Raw genomic sequence first — 14,184 nt, 5'->3', positions numbered from 1 at the left:
GCCCCAAGGCCTATCTGACCAGCTCAGACCAACCCACCAGGGCTCATTTCTGATCAGGCAGAGCAGAAAGGCCTCCCAGTTAGGAGATCCTGGCTCCGAGGAGGGATTAAGCTCTAATATGTGTAGGAGTGTAAGAGTTGTTTACTTTTCACATCGATGATCATGCTGCCCTGGCCATTGGAGGACTGGCCTTGCCTAGAGAGGGACACTAAGGGATGGAATTGTTGATCAGATATACCTTTTGTGCTTTTCTAGTCTCCCTAAAGGAGTATAATTAGAAGGCAGACTCCTGGCTCAGCATGAGCTCTTCAGGGCCTCTGCGCTTGGTATGGCTAATTTAACTGCCTTCATTGTCTTTGTCAGGGCCCTATCGAAGCTCCTAGCCTGACAGCCAAGCAAGAGAAGTGCAGTGTGGTCTAGCAGTCTCAAGAAAGTGAATCTCCTGTGAATCTAACCTAAGTGGCGTGCAGCCATGTACCTCTTACAACAGGAAGTCATCTGGGGAGAAATTGAGCTCTCTGCTGTGCACGGCCGGTTTCATGCTGTCAAATGCTACTCTCAAGGTGGAGGGTGGCATTCTTAAGATGCAACCCAGAGAGGACATCTGGGAAAGGTCACTTCTGAGAGGCAGGGGAAGGTGTGGGGGTGTGATCATTATTGGCAAATATGTGTCAGGAAGTTGGGAGGACATAGGAGGAAAATATTGACAGGCAAAAGCAAAACCACAAGAGGGCAGGGCGGCTGCTGCGAAAGTGAATCGAATTTTGTGCAATTATATGAGGGATGCTTGGTTGCGACTGGAGGTGGGTGTGAACTGCGGGCTGGGCATGTGTTACGATGGGCCTTGAAGGATCCACTCAGGAGTCTGGAATACCTGTTGTAGGCACTGGGGGGTCATGGGAGGAAGGGCAGCAATTTTAATGGAAAATTGTCAGAATCAGAGCCTCTGGGTGTGAAATCGGATTCTACCATTTACTTGCTTTGTGAACACTCAGCCTCAGTTACTCACCTGGAAAATACCTTCTTGCAGGGTTGTGAGGATGTTTAAGTGAGATAATGAAATGTCTAAGAGCTTGGTAACTCGTACAGAACTTCTCATTTCATGTTCTACTAGACTGCACGTTGTGAGAAGGCAGGGGTTATGTCTTATTCAGGCCTGAACTGGAACACCCAGGCTAGTGCTTGCCATGCAGAAGGTGCTCAGTAAATGAATGAATGAATGAATGAATAAGCAACTAGAGCTTCACACATACTAATTACTTACTAATAATTAGTTGAAATATGCATAGAAGATACTATGTTAGAACAACTCTGATCAGATCTTGGTCTAGAAGGATAACTTGGGCAACAAATGGGGCAGGGAGTTTGGAAGAGGCACAGATGGGAGCAAAGAAAACTCCTGGAAGGCTTTGCAATAGTCTACACTAAGGCATTCATGGAGAGATTGAAGGAGGAGGAACAGGTGGAGGCGAGGCAGGGAACAGTGAGCTCAGTTTTGGACGTGAAGAGAGTGAGGCTGCAGGGGAGAGTTTGGTACTCAGTGAGCAGTGAGCTTCCATCTGGAGCTATCTGGGAGAGAGAGAATTCTGAGACATGAATCTATGAGCTGTAGTTGATACCATCGGCACAGGTGAGACCCAGTACCCGGGAGACACAGACACACAGGGGGAGAAGACAGTCAATCTCTGAACCCTGGAAAGCCCTAAGAAGCTAGAAGGAAGACGAGCACAGACAGACAGAAAGTAGTTCCTGACTTGTTTGCAAAGGGCTGCAATTTCAGGCGATCAGGCTTTAAGGATGAATGCAGTCACAGGGTAAACACTCAGTATTAGGGTGTTCCAAGACCAGGGTTCCGGAGTCGGACCAGCTGGGTTGGTTTGGTTCTACCATTAACTGGCATGTATGACTATGTGCCAGCTACTTCACCTGCCTGAACTTCCTTCTTCTCTCTGTAAAATAGAGATGATAAGTATAGCTTCACCGTTGGTTTGTTGTAAGGATGAAATGAAATGATGCACTAAAGTTATTGGTACGGTGCCTGCACATACTGGCTAATAATGATTTCGAAATACATTTAAGGAGCGGGGTGGTACCTTAGCCTGGTTTTCAGCCTCTGAATACGTTAGTAGGTCAGAAGGCCCCAAGTCTGATCTCCACCCCTGAGCACCCTCACTTGGACAGATGAAGAAACCTGAGGTTCAGAGTTGCTCGAGATAGTATATTAAGCTGCAGTCGGAGCTGGAGCTAGAAAGCCAGCTGCAGACTTCCAGTCTTATATCATAGCTCCTCTGGAACACGCAGAACCACACAGTGAATCTCATGGTGGGATCTGGCCGCATGACGGGATCGCATCTGAGAGAGGAAGAAAGCTTAAAATAATGTCTTTTATCATTTGACACTTTGAGATGGCAAAGTCACCCATTTACTGTTTCAGTGGATCTTTCTAAACCCCAGCATGATGCCGTGGGTTTAAGGCCCTGGATGTGCAGCTTAAGGTGCAGACTCCCCTTCCTGGGTCCAGGGACAAGAACAGTCAGTTCCCATCCTTTGTGGGTTCACCTCCAGAGGCATAAAGGGCTGTCACACAGGCTCTTCCTTCCCCTGCCCCCGACCAAGTTATCACTACTGTTGGTTATTCACAGGGAAGAGGTGCAGACAGGGTCATTAGACAATGAAAGGAATCCAGTCTTCTTCCTTTTGGGACTTTGGAGCTTCAATCTGGATTCATCCCCCTGGAGGCTGGCCAACGTATTATAATATATATGATCTTTGCAGATTTCTTCTAGTCCCAGCTTTCTTGCCAGCACAGCCTGTCTTGCTGACTCCTCACACACGGCTTCCTTCCAAGCCTAGATTCGCTGGCAGGTGGAGTGGAGCAGAGAAAGAGACACTAACTAGGAGTTAAGAGGCTTCGAAAGTAATGAGCTGTAATGAAACGGGTTGCTTTCCTCAGTTTCCTCAACTGTAAAATGGGGATAATGCCTGCTTTCAAGGTCATAGAGGAACCTAAGTGAAGTAATGGATGTTAAAAGGGCTTTGACAAGCCTTATTCAGACATCGAATATTCATAATGCTTGGAATGGCCTGGAGCGGCACCCCAAAAGAACACAATGTCACTTAGAACTTTTCCTAATCGGGTCTGGCATTTCCTGTGTTGCTCACAAGGAGAGACTCATGCTGAATCTTGCGGTACTTTGGCTTGGTGTTTAAAAAAGGTTGGTATGAGCTTTATTTTAAGATTGCACATTTTGAATGTGTAGCACTGCAGTTGCTTTGCAGAGATCCCTGCATGACTCCGAGAACACAGTGTGGCCACAAAGAATCTGCGGCCTGTCTTTTCCTTAAGTATTAGTTTCCCACTGAGCAAGAAGTTCCTTTTATAAAGGAAAGTGTTTCTTTCCTGGCTGGACAAAGCAGGTAGGCTGTTATTGACGGCCTAAGAGTCAAGCAGGGGAGCCCCCTCTTTGCAGCATTCATTTTTCTGGCATTGGACTTGAAGGTACTGGTGAGGCAAATACCAGCTTCCTTTGCCTGAACCACTGTCTGTGGGGAACCCTCCCCCAATAACAACAACAAAACTAGCCTCTAAAATACTCATTTGAAGAAAAGATTGCTTCAAAGCCAGAACCTACCTTCAAGCCCATTAAAGCGAGCTCTTCTAGTCCCAGGCTTCTTCCCACAAACACCCTGTAACTCAACCTAGCGCCCACCCCAGCTGTCTACTCCACTTATTATCTCCCCGCCCAAGGGGCAGCTACTGGTATTGAGGGTCTCCTGAGCTCCGGGCAGGCGGCAACTAGGGTACTGGCTCTCGACTCTCTCCAGGTGGTGCCTGCCAGGCCCTCAGAGGCTTCTGGGAAAAGATTGTGTGGGAGGATGGAGCCAAACTGGGCTGCAGTTTGAAACCCTCCCGAGCAATGACAGATTTGTCTAAGGTGGAGGAGGGAGCAGGTTCCTCATAAAAGTAACCAGAGCTTAAAATGGAGCTGGCAGCTTGGTGTCTGGGGCTGAGTCCAGCCCTCTGCCCAGCTCGTGTCCTGGGACTACTTTGTTTCAGAACTTCAGGAAAAGCCACACAGACTTGGAGAGAATCTGGATAACCCCTCTCAGCCACTCTCCGGGGCTCCTAAGGTCCACAGGCCATCAGACGCCATAAGCACAATGGCCCTAGTGTCACCAGGCTCTGAAGGCTTTGTCTTCTTTTTCTGGGACTCCAGGCTGTACTGTATTGGAAGATGGCAGAGTGCACATCAAAACAGTGCCATCTCTGCTGAACAAGCATGTCACAGTGGCCGGGAGCACAATCCCTAGGAGCTCGCAGACCTGGGTCTGAGTCCCAGCACACATGTACTACTGCGCAACGCTGGACTCAGTTTCCTCACCCGTAAAATGAGGATAGTAATCTCTGTCTCCGGGCTATCGGGAAAGTACATGATAGGCCACGTGCACATCACCTGGCACATGCGGCCTTGTTCAAGCACTGGTAGCTATAACTACTATCGTTCAAACGTGGTCTAGGAAGGTGTGTGTGTGGTGTGTGTGTGGTGTGTGTGTGTGTGTGTGTGTGTGTGTGTGTGTGGCGGGAGTGGGGGTGGGGGGGGTTGCCCTAATGCTGTGAAGGATTCAGCCTTGGTCAAGGAAGGTGTTCCTTCGCCCAGTCTGATGGGGAAATGTAAATGAGCCGTACTTGACAGTAAGGACACTGGCAAAGACCCCTCTGGCCAGGCTGTCAGGAAAATGCACAAATAACCTGGGTGTTGTCTACAGGCCTCTCAGTACCCTGAGGTTCCCTGAGGCCAAGTTCCCACGTGTGTGGAAGGGCAGGCTTGCTCTCCAGGTTACCATAGCTTTGCATATGATTTGCATATGCTTGTGGGGCCCCTGCAGTTTCTTCTGTCATTTCCAAGTTAAAATATTGCTGCTTCTCCAGGCAGACCAGATATTGATTTCCTTCTTCTCCAGTTACTTCTCTAACCACTCAGATGGACCTGGCTCCTTCACTCAGCGAATGGGGAATGAGAGGGTGGGGTGAGGGGGTGGATGGGGGAAGGGAGGAGGGACGGGGTCGTCTTTATAACACATTCGACTCCGTTAACATGAGCCATCATGGGTGGTGAGAAGGAGCTATTTGCAGTAGGATGATGAGAGGACAGAATACCTTTCCCCACCTTGGGTCCATCCTGGTCTCTTCCTTCTCTGCATCCCTAATCTGACCTCTGGTGCCCTGGGTCCACTAGCCACGGGGGACCAGTGGCCCCCCGTCGGGTGTGGAGGCGCAGGGCCGGGGCGGGGGGGCGGGGGGGGAGGGAGGGGAGAGGGAGGGGCGCCATGCAAGCCGAGCTAGGCTTTGAGGAACCTTGCGAGAGGAAGTGGCTTCCGAATGCGAACGCTCCGCGCTGTACCAGCGGGCAGGAAAGGCGCGGGGAGGCGGGGGAGGTGTCACGATGGCGCTAGGCGCGCGCGGGGCGGAGGGAGGGAGCCGGAGCCGAGGACATGAAACCGCAGAGAACGAGTGAGCCAAGGAGCGAGGCGGGTCTGACCCCGTATTCGCAGCCGCCGGTGGCGCACCGGGAAAGGAACAGGTTACCCAGCCGCCTGAGCCACGCGGGCCCCGGGGTGAGAAAGCGAGCGGGCCAGTGCCCGCTCCGCCTGGCCGGGTAACTGACTGGCCCCCGCAGCCTCTGAGCTCGCGCGGTGGAGCCTGGGGAGGGTCCCCGCCTCCCTGCGCCGCATCCCGAGCTGGCCCAGCCGATGCGCTCGCTGCCTCTGCCCGGGCTCCGGGCTAGATGACGGTGGACAGCAGCATGAGCAGTGGGTACTGCAGCCTGGAGGAGGAACTGGAGGATTGCTTCTTCACTGCTAAGACCACCTTCTTCAGGAATGTGCAGAGCAAACACCCTTCGAAGGTAAACTTAATGGAATATAAGAGACTTTCATGGGCAGTGGGGGGAGAATGACCTCTGTGGTCCAGAAGGGACGCCTTCCTCCTGGCAAACAGGTAAAAGCCCTGTGTGACCAGAGTGGGTGGGCAGTTGCCCTGGGGACCCTCTTGAACTTGGCTGAACAGACCAAGAGTTAGGTCTGGAGCCCTTCAGGAACCACCGGCAAACAAAATTCTCTTCTTAATGCTCTGTTCAGCATTTCCTGTCCCTGGACCTTTTCAAAATGGCTCTGCAGGATTTGTGGACAGCACTTGGTTCATGGTTTGGGGCGAAGGCTCACCTGTGCCTGGGAGGGTGATGGGACAACTGCTCTGTTTCATTCTCTCCCACTCCCAAATCCAAAGCTGTAGATGGAAAGTGGATGGCGCCCAGTCCCTCTGAAGAATAAACATTCATAGATTGAGACTTCCGGATTGTGAGTGGCTAGAAACCATCTTAAAATATAGTCCAACAGCTTTGCAGAAGTCCAGGGTGTTTTTAGAAGTAAACTAAAACGTCTCCCGTAGGTTGCTGTCCTCCTACCATTTTAACTTCCTGGGTTGGTTGGGGGTAACCCAAAGGGGTTTGCATGTGTCCCTAATTGGGTTGTATGTGCTCCCTAAAGGTGTCAGCCTCTCAACACCCAGCACAGTACCCAGCACACCCGAGCCCCCTGGCTGCACCTTCTCAGTTGCTGCAGAGCCAAAACTGCAACGGACTTGGTGGGAGTGGTGACAGAGCTCCGCTTATTTGTTTGTTTTGTTATTTATGTGAGAGGGCTCGATGTCTGGTCCTTGGAGAGGTTACCTAAAAGGAGCTAGCTGTTTGTAGTCCTAAGTGAGCTGTTACATTTCACAGGTGTATGCAGGCTCATCATTAATTTAGCACCCTACACATGTAGAATTAACTGAAAACTTCCCCAGGCTTGACTCTGGGGCCTGACTCTGGGGCTGGCCTCTTTTGTTGATAATTCGTCTTGCCTGTAGGCCCTGCGTTTGCTGGGTCCTGATGTCAAACCAATGGACCTTTCAATTGTGAGAGGGCACCCAAGAACCAGAAGAGAGGTTTGATCTTAATGTTTGAAGGAATCCACTAAAACCGGCCCCTTGAACCCATGCCTGTTTTCTGGGGTACCCTTTGCCCCTTGAGGGCTTGTTCTGGAGGGCTGTAGGCAGGACTCATGCAGAACAGCATGGCTGCAGAGGAGAGATGTTCTGCTCTCCCTTGGGGTTCTTGCCAGATTATGTGGACCTCATCCCCTCCCCCCAGCACACACATGCAGATACTCCAGGTGTCTGAGGTCTTTAGACCGGTGGTTCTCAACCTTAGCTGCCCACTGGAATTGCTGGGGAGCTTTGGAAAATGGAGATATTTGGTTCTACTGCTGGGAGTCTGCTTGAGTTGGCCTGGCCTGCGGCCTGGGCATCAGGATCTTGAAAAGCTCCCCGGGTAATTCTGATGCAGCTGAGGCTGAGAACCATTGCTCTTGAGTGTTTTGCTGCTGCCTTGGAAGGAAATGGTTCCTGTTTTTAAGGCAGAGGTCTAGCTGCTGTGCTCAATGCCAGCCAGGCTGTAAGCCCTTGGTCCCAGAAGGTGGGCTTTTTGCATGATTGGGTGAGGGAAGGCTCACTGCAGACCTGGGGCTTCTTTCACTTGGCAAATGAAAAAGGTAGCTGCTTCTGGTATTTCTTGGGAAAAATGGAACTATCTTACAAGAAAATATGCTGTGGTGGAGTTGGGGATGGGGGATGATTTGTTCCTTAGCCCAAACAGCCTTCCCTCTTCATCCTTCACCCCAACTCTCCTTCCCAGCCTCACTCCTGAACCTGTACCTTTGTCTGGCACCTCCATCAACTCCTCTGTCTGGTTCTCAAATCAGTTGCATACCTGCGGGCCTCTGCATAGTTCCCTACCTCATTTTGCCTAAGGCTGTAAGTGCTCAGTGGACAGAAACCCCTTCTGAGGAACTCATTTTGTTGAACCCAGACAAGGTGATAAGGATAAACGCTTTCAAAAATGCAAGGTGGTGGGCATGGCCCCCTGGCCTCTGCCTAACTCCTGTGTGAGAACAATCTTGACTAGAGATTCAGAACTACTGTCAGGGACAGTTTTCCTTGGGACCAGACTAGCCTTCAACACAGCACAATCCAGGGCATGAGGGAGGGAGGAACAGGGCCACCTCTGCTGCATGAACCAGCACTGGGGTGGCCCCTCTGGCTGAAGGAGGAGCAAGCTGGGAGGGGTGTGTGCAGCTGACTGAGGAGCTGGGTGAGCTTCATCCAGATGTTTCAGTCCTTCATTCTTCTAAGTGTTTTTCCACCTTTAATAACATTGCGAGCTCTTTTCTCCCTGGGAGCAGTTCTGGAAAGGGTTTCAAAGAGACCTGCCAGATCCCGACCTCGTTTCGACCCTGAACAGTGTTTTTTTCCTCCCCGCTGAGAGATCACATCTGAGCTCCTAAGGGAATTTCTCTTTCCTGTCTCCAAGGAAAGACGTTTAAATGTTTCCCAGTCGCTGAGAGACTGAGGCCCCCATCGGGGAGCTGCCAAGCTGGCTTCTATAAATAGCCTTGTCAGAACAAGCTGGGGCTGCGGCTGGGCCTGGGCCTGGGCCTGACTGGAGCAGAGCTGCTGTTCTGGGCACCACCACCTGGCAGTTGTCACTAGCCCGGCCTCTAAGGAGTTCCCGAGGCCTTGCACCAACTCTTTGGGTGGGAGGTGGGAAGGTGGAGAAAGAACATGGGAACAGGCCCTGGGCCCCAGCTTGTTCTTTCCTTTCAGAAAATGGCAGCTTCCTGGGGGCACCGTGCCTCATGTGAAAGGGGCAGGGAGGTTTTGAGTCACGTCAGGCAAAATTTCAGGAGGCCGAGGCAGTGCTCTCTGGGTATTTTCCCCCTTGACTGCTGATAATTAGGTTGTGTTTCCCTGGGTTACATCTGTCAAAATGGGACTCCTGGTGGTTTGGGGTGAACCCACCTGCGTGCTCAGCAGTGCAGCCTGAGCTGCTCTCAGTAAGGCACACACACTCACCCCTGTCCAAGACAGTGGTGTCTCAAGGGGTGGGCGTAGTCCAAGGTCACGTAGCAAGTTTATGGTGGACCCAGGGACAGAGCCTACTTCTCTTGCCTCTGGCCCAGAGATTTTTCCATTTTAGTCCTACAAAAGACAGAATCTGGCAATTTGTAGGGCTGGTGCCTGAAGCCAGCTGCTCCTTTGTTCCTCTCTGAGATCTGACCCTGGAAGTGGGGCTCCCTTGCACTCCTGTCAGTTCCCCGACTGCCTACAAGCGTTGGCACTTTAGGGTTGTGACCTCTGAGCAGGCACTCTGAGCTCCCTGCATCTTCAGCAGGTGCCAGGGCCCCAGGACTCGAAGCCGTGTAGAGCATCAGTGAGCACTCTGAGGTCACATGAACCCTGCTTCTTGCAGATTGTCAGAACTGAAAGGGACCTGGTCTAGAACCTCATCTCACAGATGGAGAAACAGTGTCAGAGAGTGGGGGGCATCACCAGGCCACATATCTGGTTGGGCAGAGCCAGGACTGACACCCCTCTTAGACTTCTTGTCGCGTGCTCTTCTCGGTCCTCTTCACTCAGTGAGTGACCAGCACGAACTGCAGTACTCGCCCTTTCAGAACCTGCTACACAGTGGAATGACCCAAATAACCTCAGGCTTGGAAAGGGTTCGAAGGGTCCTTCCCACTCCTCCGAGATTCCATAGGGTCCTTCCTATCCCTCCATTCTATAAGGTCCTTCCCATCTCTCCATTCCATGGGGTCCTTTCCATCGCTTCGTTCCACGGGGTCCTTCCTACCCCTCCATTCCATAAGGCCTTTTCTTCATTCTGTAAGGTGCACTGGCCAAAGGAACATTGGTCCTACGTTTAATACTAGCAGGGGGTCCCTATCATTGGTCCTAGAATCTTACAACTTTAATCATTTATTTAAAAGTTCTCCTTGGTGCCTATCCTAAAATACCACTTGCTGGAGCTCCTTCCCTATGTGTGTTTTCTTTGAGGATATGGAGAAGAGAAGGTTAACTTTATCTGTGGTTAAATATTATTCTTAAGCACATACACTCCAATTCCCCTCCCACCTCCCCCAGACTTTCTCTGCTCTATGCTGGCACCATTGATTCATGAAAAATTCAAGGAAGATGCAAAGGGGAAGAGGTCTCAGAGGTCGAGTATGAAGCCACTCTGGTTTTATTCTTGCTCTTGTCCCATCTCCTCTTGCCTGGCCAGTTGGCCCCTCTCTGGATAGGGCCTCTGTGTCACTCTAGAAATGTCAGCCAAGCTTGACGGCCCTGGGACCAGCCAGGGAAATCCCCATCTCTGTGCCAACAGCAAGCACGCCAGGCCTCAGGCACAGCACCTGCCCCTGACCTTCTTGGCATGAGAGAAAAGAAAACAATACTAAAAATAAGTTAGTTCCAAATTGGAGCAATAAAAATAAAATAAAAATCTTCAGAACCATTGGACCATTTAACTGTTTTTCCATGTGCTGTCTCAGAAGCCTACACAGCCCAAGACTTACTGCAAAGACTTCATGGCACAGCCACACAAAGCCTTCCTTTTAGACTGTAGTCTGCACATCACTCTTGTGGAGTACACTGCCTGTTGCCTTCTCCGGCCCTTCCCAGTGTTATTTTTCTCTGCAAATACAGTAAGCTTTGTGAGATCAAAACTCACATCCCCTTCTGATCCAAGACCGAACCAGGTACTGGTTGCAAAAGCAGGCACTAACTAACTGTTGGTTGAGTTTTCTCTCTTGTATCTTGGTTAATCAGGTTGGGTCGACTATTGAAACAAACAGCCCTGTTTTTCAGTCATTGAGCATAATGGAAGCTTACTTCCCCTTTAAATAAAGTTACTTTGGCAGGTGGGGGCCCACAATAACACATAGGAGATTTTTGCGGGCCAGGCCCGGAAATGGTGTGTTTTTTAGACCCACATGCCATTGGTCACATCTCAGTCACATGGCCACACCTAACCACAAAGGAGGTTGGGAAATGAAGTAAAGCTGTGGGCCCAGGTGGAACCGGAAGCTGGTTGTGGCGAACATTTATCTGTCTCTATTATGCATCCTCCGACCACCTTCTCAGCCAACCACTTTAGGAAGCTCTACTTTTCCTTTCTTGGTGAAGGGCCGTAACCTCGCTGACCTTATTCCTCTCCTTCATCTGTCACTGAGGATGTGCTGTCGCTGGGATAGGGTCCTGTCTCCCCAACTACACTGGGGACTCCTTGAGGACAGATGCTTTTCCTTACTCAGCACTTCTCTGGTTCCTCGCCGCAGGTGATTCTCGCACGTACTGAAGTCTAGGAAGCACTGGTTAGTATTGGGTAATGGACTGATTACTTCAACTGGAAGGGAAGAAGAGCATTTACCAGAGATTTCAGAGAGCTTCCTATGTGAGAAATTGAATCCCAGACAGCAAAAGGATTTGTCCTTGGTCGCACAGCTGAACGGAGACAGAATTGAGGATGTGGGGCCCCTGGGTTCCTGCTCAGCACTGTCCCTGTTACGCTCAGGACAACATGCTGAATAGGGTTGTTGGAGTGACAGCCCTTCGGACCGTGACTGGCATGTGATGTCGTAGAAGCAGCAAAGAACCGTAGGCCAAGTCCTGGCCTCTCATCCCAGCTCCAACTAATAACTGAGGGGCTACGGCCAAGTCGCTTCTACCTTCCAGACTCGGGCACTCCCCCGGGTCCTTTCAGCAAGAGCAAGTGTGAAATGAACCTTCCCTGAGAGTTCCCCACTTCTTTGCATGGGACCCGATCCTTCTTACCAGTTTCTCACGGGACCGGTAGGAATTTTAGGTGCGGTCCACCTAGGACTTCCCTAGGATGGGGTCAGGGAGAGGACCTGAGTGGCTAACGTGAGTCTCCTCTTCAGGACCCCCTGGGGCTTACCCGAGACATCCTCATTGCTGTGTTCCAGATTCCTCGCCTCCCACCCATCTTTCTTCACAAGTTTAGACCATTTATCCTGACTCAGCGGCTTTTCCTTACAAAGCAAGTCCAGTTACAGCTTGGGGCACATACAACGTCTACCCACCCAAATAGTTCAGGGAGAAAGGAAGAAAGATTATATGCCAGTATCAACCTTGAATGCCAACTCTTAGTTCACACCATCAGGTGGGACTCTGGATCCAGCTTCCCGACCATGAGCTTGAAGGGGAGGCCCTGCTGGGCCCAGAAGCCTACATTCCCTTCTCTCTTCTGCTCTCAACTTGCCAGGTAACTCACATTTGTACACTTTCTGGCTTCGGGATCCTGCTGTGTGGAGGACCCAGACTTCTCCTCATCCAGGGCCTTGGTGACCTTTTCTGGATAGCTTGATCTCCCCATATATATCCAGGCCTGTCTGGCACATTCCCTGGTGACAGGAGGACCAGATAACGTTTGTCAGGAATCGGGAGCATTTAATTTCAGGGCCGGGAGGAAGAAGGGAGCTGTAGTGGCAAAAACTTTATGTTTGAACAGAAGTGGTGGCTTCTGTCCGTGGTGCTGTCCTGGCCCCTCTGGTCTTCTGTTCTCTCACTCTACCCCAGCTTGGCTTAACACTACCCCGTGGGCTTACATCCCCCATCCCACCTCTCTTCCTGGCTCTGGAACATTTTCTATAACCCACTGGAGGTCTCACATGCCCCTCACATGCCTAAAATTTAATACACCCCAAACCAACTCATAGCTTTGCCCATAACGGATTTCTCTCCCTGTCTTTGCCTCACCCTCCTAGTCGCCCACCTTCAAAACCTCAGGGGTCTCCCGTCCTCCTCTTCATCCAGTCTGCCACCATGGGCCCGGCCTCCACAGTGATGCCGATGTCAGGCTTCTCCTTTGTGTCCCCTATGTTAGGTGCTTGTCACTTCTCACCAAATGCTCCGGGAGATCACGCAGCTCATCTCCATCCTGTTTCTTTCCCCTTCTGTACACCCTGCAGGTTACTGCCAGGGCCATATCATTCTGGTCCCCCAATGCCTTCAGAGCCTCCCCTTCACTTCCAGAGAGAAGCCCACATGTGGTTTCTGCTTTTTATGTGCCATCCACAACTCTGCAGTACCCAGCCTCACTCCCAACATTGCGTTTTTCACTTTCTTATAGCATGGAGCACCAGAGCTGGGGGACAGGGCGGCAAAATGTGGCCTCTGCCCTTAAAGACCCCAGGCCCCCACCGCCTCATGCGGCACACTTTAGCTGCTCCCCTCTTCAGTTCATTAAGTATTGGGATTGGGGTCTCTGGGCAGAGGGACATCGGGGAGAAGACACTCTGCATCTGACCTGAAGCCATATGGTTTTCATCATAACGTGCTGGCAGCTCCAGAGACAGGGGAAGATGGAGGGGCTGGGTCCCAGATTCAGAGGGTTTGGGTGTGACTCGCCTAAGAGGGGCTAGGGACAGGCCAGCAGCAGCCACTGGGACGGGTGCAGGAGGCTGATTAAATCTCTGAAAAATGGAGAGTCCTAGAGCTGGAGGAGGCTGTTAGGGGTCATCATAGCCGTTCCCCTGTTTCCAGGCAGGCCTGCGTGTCACCACCACAGGCAGAGGGAGGGAAGCCGTGCTCGTGACCACCATCCTCCTCCACCCATTTGTCAGTCCTTCCTTGTCCAGGGTGCTGGATAGTGTGCTCCTGGCTGGCTGGATCCCTGCTACGTGTGGGGCGAGGCCAAAACAGTGGGAGGGCGGCAGCAGAGCGTTTATGCCTGGCAGGCCACACTGGCAGAAGCCTGTTTCTATCAAGCCAAATAGGGTGATATGTGAAAGGGGCTTAGCCGGGGGCGAGGTCCCCACCCCACATTTGTCCAACCTCAAAACACATGGTCTTTCCACATAGCATCTTGGGTGAGGTCACGTTTTGAAAAGCTCCAAATAAAATCATCCATCTCAAACCCTGGTGACCTGTCACAGGAAGATGTTTATCTCATTTAGATAATTTCCTGATGCTGAAATCAAAGCCTTTTTTACTTTTTCTGGTCTGGTCTTGGGAAGTTGGGGTCATTATCCTCTATTATCATCATGTCATTAACCTCTAGTTCACGAGCCCCTCAGTATCTTTCTCATCTCCCACTTCTCCCAGCGTTAAGAGTGGCGTTGGACTGTCCCCTACTCTGTGATGTAGGTGACAGGTGGGAGCTGGGTCTGCAGGGCACTAGCTTTGCAATGGAGAGTGCGAGGCAGGGCCCCACCCTCCAGTGGCCACACCTGTGGAGAGGCAGTGGCGTGCTTAATGTCCACGGTCACACCTGGCTGGGAAAGGGC

General features: G+C 51.3%; 1 protein-coding gene across 1 annotated transcript in view; it reads left to right on the top strand.

The window, feature by feature from the left end:
- The first annotated feature begins 5,432 nt into the window (after window positions 1-5,432).
- RASSF5 (Ras association domain family member 5) overlaps window positions 5,433-14,184 on the top strand; it is a 27,403-nt gene continuing 18,651 nt past the window's right edge. Inside the window, exon 1 of the mRNA XM_011372956.2 lies at window positions 5,433-5,906. Within this exon, the coding sequence (XP_011371258.1) occupies window positions 5,787-5,906 (120 nt within the window). The 5' untranslated portion in view covers window positions 5,433-5,786. The remainder of the gene's footprint in view (window positions 5,907-14,184) is intronic.

This window comes from Pteropus vampyrus, unplaced genomic scaffold (genome assembly GCF_000151845.1).
Source record: "Pteropus vampyrus isolate Shadow unplaced genomic scaffold, Pvam_2.0 Scaffold217, whole genome shotgun sequence".
Taxonomy (NCBI): domain Eukaryota; kingdom Metazoa; phylum Chordata; class Mammalia; order Chiroptera; family Pteropodidae; genus Pteropus; species Pteropus vampyrus.
Note: the sequence above shows the minus strand (reverse complement) of the source record. Positions and strands in the feature narration are given on the sequence as shown.